The sequence below is a fragment of the Capsicum annuum genome, chromosome 2 (genome assembly GCF_002878395.1).
Source record: "Capsicum annuum cultivar UCD-10X-F1 chromosome 2, UCD10Xv1.1, whole genome shotgun sequence".
NCBI lineage: Eukaryota > Viridiplantae > Streptophyta > Magnoliopsida > Solanales > Solanaceae > Capsicum > Capsicum annuum.
The window spans coordinates 150,726,248-150,733,932 of NC_061112.1; the positions used below are offsets into that span (position 1 = coordinate 150,726,248).

The 7,685-nt window shown below is 35.9% G+C and overlaps 1 protein-coding gene across 1 annotated transcript; it reads left to right on the forward strand.

The window, feature by feature from the left end:
* Window positions 1-4,975: 4,975 nt before the first annotated feature.
* On the forward strand, window positions 4,976-7,685 carry LOC107860551. The gene has a single exon (XM_016705946.2). It carries the CDS (start codon window positions 5,351-5,353, stop codon window positions 7,376-7,378), a length of 2,028 nt encoding a protein of 675 aa, XP_016561432.2. The 5' UTR covers window positions 4,976-5,350; the 3' UTR covers window positions 7,379-7,685.

The window sequence follows — 7,685 nt, forward strand, 5'->3', positions numbered from 1 at the left end:
AGTTCATAAATTGATATGAACGATTGTGACATCTCGAAGATGTGCATGTATTGAAGAACTAGGAGATTCTTTAAGAATTGTTTATGTCGTTTGTTCTCATGATAAGTTGGTTGGACCAACTAATATTGGGATTGGATCCCTTCAAATCTGAAAATTTTAAAAGAAGAATAAGGGTTCGTTCATCTATCATGTGATATGTTAAAATGATGCATCAATAAGATGATCACATGTATATTCATTGTCAACCTGCAGTTTGACATTCATAAAGTTGCTTGCTCAACAAAATTGAGTTAAGAACATAATTTTCAGATTATGCAATCAAGAAAGTTATCGTGATGATGATGATTTGGCATTGAATGCCTTCAATAAATAGCTAAACCATTGCTAATGAGAACAAAGCTTCATGTGTTGATCTGAAATATGATATGTTGTATACAATAACACTCGTATGCATTAGACCAATAAATTATGATTATTTCTTTCCCTCAATTGGTTCAAGGTCATGAACCAACTATTCCATCTAATAGTTTTGATGTGCGGTATACGATTAATGAATGAACCATGATGCACAAAGATGGATCCATCAAAGAAGATGGAGGATGTTTGCTAGCTTTAATTATAAGCAGCTATGAAGTATGTTAGGAATTATTATCAGGTCCTCATTCAAAAGATAATTCAAGTCAAATGCCGAACGCATCTCATATTTAAGTTGCAAGTGCTCCTATTTTATGTCTCCTAAGGATAAAGTCTATGCATGCGGGAAGCGTGATAGACCAATCGATTCCAAATGAAATAGTACTTGTATAGAATAAGGAACAAATAATCATAATAAGAAGGTAATATGTGCTTGAAGAGCCTATGACATAACACTTCATGAACCTTATGAGAGGTTCAGGTACCTGAAAATAATGAAGTGATGAGATCTCAAAATGTTATGTCACATTGTGAACCGATACAAAATGATATATCATCAATATCTTTGATACAATATTGGCGCAATATTGTGAAAGATTATGAAGATCTGAATTCTATGCTAATTTAAGCATGCTGATGTAGAAACATTTATCAAGTGACATGAAAAGATGCATCTTATTTATCAAGGTAAGCATAAAACTTATTTGATTTGCAGTCTAAACACTTGAAGCTAAGATGCCACACATGAAATGTTGAATATTGTCACTTGACAAAATTTTTATGAAAACTTCTTTAAGGATTCAAAATATAAAAGTTTCTGGGAAACTTATTGATAATCTTTATATTGTATAAGCTTATAGCTTGAAAATTATTGAAACTCTTGGAGAGTTTTCAAAAGCAATAAGATTATTTGTTGAAATGAGAAATATACCAATTTGGATTGGTTATGGAGTACCATATCTTAGTACAATTGATGCACTCATTATCTTGTAAAATACTACAAAACCCAATATAACCTTTCGCTCAATTTGTTAGCAAGGTATATTTCTACTCCTACTACGAGACATCAAAATGGGATAAGATACATGAGTTTTAATGATTTTTAAAAGATTGCAGTCCCGATATTACCGATCATGCTGATGTTGGGTACTCATCTAACCCTCATAAATCTCGGTCTCAAACATATAATGTGTTCACATGTGGGGATACTGTCATATCTTGGAGATATACAAAGCAGTCTATCTAGCCACTTTATCGAACCATGATGAGATAATAGCTATTCATGAAGCAAGTCAAGAATGAGTATGGTTGAGATCCATGATACATCTCATTTGAGAAAAATGTGGCGTGAAATGCGACAATGTACCCACAATTTTATACGAAAATAATGCAATATGCATAACACATCTTGATGGATTCATAAAAGGAGATAGAACGAATCACACTTCATCAAAACTTTTCTACATACATGAGCTCCAAAAAAAAGGTGATATTAACGTGCAACGGATTCGTTCAAGTGACAATGTGACTATTTTATTCACCAAGTCTCCTTCAATTGCAACTTTCAAGAAGATGGTGTACAAGATCGGGATGCAAAGGTTCAAGGATGTTCTGGTTAAGGGAGTCAATACGCGTTGTACTCTTTTTTCCTTACGAGGTTTTGTCCCACTAGGTTTTCCTTGTAAGATTTTTAATGAGGCAGCCGAAATGTGTATTATTAGATATGTGTACTCTTTTTCCTTAACTAGATTTTTTTCCTACTGGTTTTTTCTAGTAAGGTTTTAACGAGACACATTATCTACCAATTAGACATTCAAGGGGAAGTGTTATAAATGTATTTACATTATAGTGAATGTCTATCAAGATCTACTTTGATATCTATTAGGATTTGAAGCATCCGTCTTTTACTCAAATTACGAGTAAAATTTTCCTATAAATAGAGGGGTTTTGTTCATTGTATTTACAATCTTAGTATTTCTCATCCCTCAAGAGAAGAAATAAGAATTACTCTTTATTTTCTCTCTAGTCTTCTTCTTATCCTTTATTGTTTTATAACACTGTTTTTATTTTCTTATTTATCAAATTAATAATAGATCTATTCATATATAAATCAAATCGATAATTAATCTATCGAATTGATAATAATCTAGTTAGATAAATAATAAATCTATCTTAAAAATAAGTTATTATAGTCTAATTAATTAAAAAGAAACTTGAAAAGATCATTTAACAAAGAATTAAATTTGACTTTCTACGGTGAAAAAAATAGTACAAGTGTTAGAATGGAAAGAAAAGCTAATTTGTGCCAAATCAAATCAAACCAATTTGTGTCAAATCAAATCAAGCTAATTTGTGCTAAGTGCTAATTTGAATTTAATTTGAGACTCTAATATTTAAAAATTATCTTTATTTTTTTAAATCTTGTGTCAAATTAAAATAGAATATTCGGTGGATGAGGACTTCAAGCACTTCCTATTTAAGATGTAATTACACCAAACATTAGCTCTTAATTCATCTTTATTTACGGGTGATAAATAAATTAGTTGCGAGAATTTAACATGAGATGGCGTAGTGTAGGTTAATTGTAAATGATATAATTCTAATTTGCGAGACTTAGGGCTGAATTAATGTTGAGATATTGAGACATATCATGGAATATAAAGAGTTTGGGTTAAGTAACCAAGACAAAATACTTGAAGTCAAGTCTAATAATATAATGTGTGGGGAAGATATGTAGGTGAGCCTTGATGCACGCAATATTCATAAGAAAAAAAGTTTCAAGTATATTTGATTTTTTATCCAAAGTAATTGAAAATTTGATATGGAGATCACACACCGTTTTGATGCATGATGGATGAAACAGAAACTTACATATGAAATCTTGTGTGACAAGAATGTGCCACTAAAACATAAGACAACTTTTGTCGAACGGTGGTTTGATCTTCCGTGTTATATGAAGTGAAATGCTAGTCTGTTGAGAACTCTCATGTTCAGAAGATGAGATTTAGCAACGAGGGGATGAGATAATGAGTGGACATATTAGGAGAGAATTGAAAATAAAGATATGTAGGATAATACGGGAGAGGTCTTTGATGAACGAAAAATGCAAGAAATGAGGTTGAGATAGTTTGAGTATGTGAAAAAGAAATGCACGGATGATGGTTACACTAGAGGTAAAGGTAGGCCAAAAACTTATTAGAAAGAGCTAATTAGACAAAACATGATGCAACTCCAACTTATCAAGAACATGACATATGAGGTTATGAAGGATACATATTAGCATAGAAGGTTAATTAAATATTGTCTCGCTTAGTCTTTCATATTAATGATAATATTATTTGAATTGTTTCTTATTTTCTCATATCTATTACTAGTGAATCTTTCTTGTATTTTGATTATCATATTATCATTTTTTTTTTTTTTTGCAATTTTGGTTGTTTTTCTTAGTATGCAAGCTCTCAAATATTTTTTGGTGTTTCTTTATTTTCTATACTATTAATTTAGGCTTAAGTGATCGACCGACACTTTAAGCTGTTTCGAAAATTCACTTAAATCCTTCGACCAAGACATATACCTATCAGGTCCCTAACCCACCTGAATTTTGATTCAATAAGACCTTTTTTACCTATTCAACAAAAGGTATAGAGTGTGTGTAACACTCACGTGATGTGACAAAAATAACCAATTAAAAAATACGTGGCAAAAAAATTATTAATATGGTGGAGTTGCTGACTTGTCAATTTTTCTATTTAAATATCTATTTAATAACAATTTTTTAATTTAAAAAGAAAAAAAAAAACAACCCCTCACCCACTCATTCATCGTCTTCACACCCTCCTCCCCTAGCGTCTCACAGTTCACACACATACACACACAGAACCTTAAACCCTAAACCCTAAACCCTAAAGTCATCACCCCTTCCCCAGTTGTCTTCACACACAAAGCCTCCACCCCACCCCAACCATCCCGTCGTCTTCACACACAACCCCCGCCCCATCATCTTCACTTCAAAAATGCAAATTTTTATTTTCAGGCAAACTAATGTCGGGAAAGAATGTTTTTTGATTTACTGATCTGTTCAACTCTTTTTGAATGCTTTGATTAAAGGGAAAAGGGTCAAATATGCAACCTTTACGCTGGGAACTGAGCATGCTACTATAGCGGGGCTCTTCAGGAATTGCACTGGTGTTTGACTTCTAGGATTTATTAACCAAGTCTCGATTTCAAACTTTTTAGAGGCTGAAATCCATGCCCTGCTCTTAGGACTTTCATTAGCACTTGAATATAAGTTTTTGTCGCTGGAAATAAACCTGGACTGCCAGCAAGTAGTTAATCTTTTAAGGAAAATGCCTAATATAAGCTCTTCTTTAATTTCTGATTGCAGGTAGATAAAACATGTTTACAGGGAACAAAATAAGTTAACAGATGCGATGGCAAGAAAAAATGTACAGAATGATACTACTAGTGTGGAACCTCTGCTGCTTTGGGACCCTCCGACATCCATAAAGGATATTTTACAAGCAGACATATTTGGAGGACCAACTATCAAATGGATCAGGAATAAAATAAGCTTTGTATAATGGTGCTTGTAATAGTTTGGATAGAAATGTAATTACTATTGCCATCATTTGTACAGTGGCTCCGCCACAGAGTACCTCTCTGTAAGCTATGAACGGTTATATTTTATTATAATATCTTTTGCCAACAAAAAAAAAAAAAAACCATAAATTTTGTGTGCAGCCAAGAGCCCAAGACGTGAGCAATTATTCTCGACTACTTAAAAAAAAACGGTACTACTACGCCCCCCAAATAAAATAAAAATAAAAATGAGTAATTGACCAGCTTCCGCAGCTGAACTCCTCAGTCCTTCACTTCCAATTCCGTCAACTGAACCAAAAGCGCACATTTCACTCAAAGCCCCAAACCCTATCCGATTATGTCTCCGACCACCGTCATCGCCGCCGTCCTCCTCCTCTCCTTCTTCATCAGCACCACTATCTCCGCCCCAATACCGGGTCTAGACTCCTTCCTTAACCAACAATACCGGGTTGACCCTACTGCCACTAACGATTCCTTCATCTCTCTTCCTTCTTCTCTCAAAAAACACCTCTCTTCCCCCTCCACCCACCACCCACCAACCCCCTCTTCTCTCCTCTCCCTCCAAATCTCCGTCCCCATCACTGTCAAACTCGTCGGCAATAACTTCTCCTCCTCCGCGAAATCTCAACTCTCTTCATTTCTCTCTTCTGCTATTTCTTCCGATCAGTACCACGTCATCACCCCTTCCTCTTATCAGCCTTCTCATCATCTCTCCATATCCCATTCACTTCATCTTGATGTTTCGATTTCTCCTTCTTCTCTTTCTTCGCGTTTATCGGAAACGCTCAATACCCATTTAGCTACTGTCCCTTCCTCTTTCAGATCCATTCTTGCTTCTGTTCCGCATGGCATAATTGATGAAATAATTAAACAAGATTTCGAAAAAGAGAAACCCATTAACGGGATTTACATATATATTCTCAATTTCGGTTCTCAATCGAAGCCCTATGCGTATACGTATACGCCTGGCGATCCATCGCCTGCTTTTACTAAGTGTTTGGGAACGGTGTGGACTGGAAAAGAGCGGTATTTGTGGATTGATTTGGGGGCGGGGCCGGTTGATTATGGTCCGGGGTTGTCTGGTGATGGCGTGCTTCCACGTGGCGAGTTTCATCCATTTGCTACATTGCACGGTCGACCTAAGTCCCAAAAGGCGTTGCTTTCGGATTTGGCTTCACTGGTTTGGAGTGCTTATCAGGTTCTTCTTGTGCCCTCTTTGCGAATTCCTGTTCCGTTTGAGGATTCCTTGATAGTTGAGTTTATACATATATATGGATCTTCGGATAATAAGGATAATATTGGGTTAGATTGGAAGTTGATAGAGAAGAATTTTAGGGATGAAGTAAGTGAGAATGGGTTGTTGTTTGGAGATCAATCTTTGAGATTTAAGAAGTATGAGGTGAATTTAGCGGAGTGTGCTATTTGTTCATTTGCCATTTCGAGGGCAGCTACCTCGTATACTTCTAGGTACTTGTTTGATAATTATACTCTGATTGTCAGTGAATACCTGGACTCTAAGCGTTTACACCAGACATTGTCTGAATCGGCTGCTGAGTTTAGGCGGATTGCCAAGCTTCCTGAGGAGGATTTTGGTGGAAGGATACTTCCGGTTTATGTTTTTGATTTGGATGTCGGTTCGACTCTGTTGCTTGATCGCTATCATCAGTCTGTGGCCTTCAAGGATATGGTTATAGCAGTCAGGACGAAGAGTACACAGACTGTGAGTGACTATAGTTGTAATGGGCGTCATGTCTTTACCCAAACTCGTGAATTAGAGAGGCCAATTGTAGGTTCCATCTTACAGAGCATGTGGGGAGTCTCACCAACACATCTAATCTGGAGCTCAAAACATAACAGTACGCTAGTAGACTATACATGGAGTGTTGGGCAAACACCATTTGGCCCGTTTTCGGAGGTTTCTTCGTTGTCATTTGTGCAGAGGGATGCTGCAAGGAGAAATGTATTGTTGACATCGTTGAACTACAGCATTAGTAGTGCTCTTGAGGTTTTTGAATCCATTTCTTCGCATGGCGGGGAGAGAAAGCTTCTCAAGCGTAATCAGCTTCCTGAGTTCATGCAAAGGTGGAACTTGTTCAAGTACAAGCTAGACAAGGCAGTTTCAGCTCTCTCACACTTTGACTATGAAATGGCTTTGTATTACCTGAGGGCGTCGGATCATGACATATATGCCATTCATTCTCTTGTTTATTATGCTTCTCAAGAGCTGGAAGCATCGCTAGTCTGCTTCAAGGACCCACCATTTCCCTGGTTATCTGTTTCTATGTATACTGGAGTTATAATTTCCCTTTTGTATGTATGGGCAAAGAGAGATAAGTTCTTTTCCAACAAGCGAAAACAATTTTGATATTTTCTGGAGCACTGTTTTGTAAGTTCTGAGTTGATACAACGCCTGTATCTATGAGTAGCATGCTGGCTGAAAGCTCTGACATTAGAATTCATTTTATTAAGAAAAGGTACTGCAGTTTCAACTTTCAACTAGCGCAGAACATCTTGATCGTACTTGCCCATTGGATCATATTTGAGCATTTTGGTCTAATTTCCTATGGATGTTCCTTGAAGACTTATAAATTATTAAACACATCAACTAACTTATTTGCCAACTTCCTCCCATGTGTAATTTATTTTTGGAGAAGGAAGAGTTTTCATTTCGA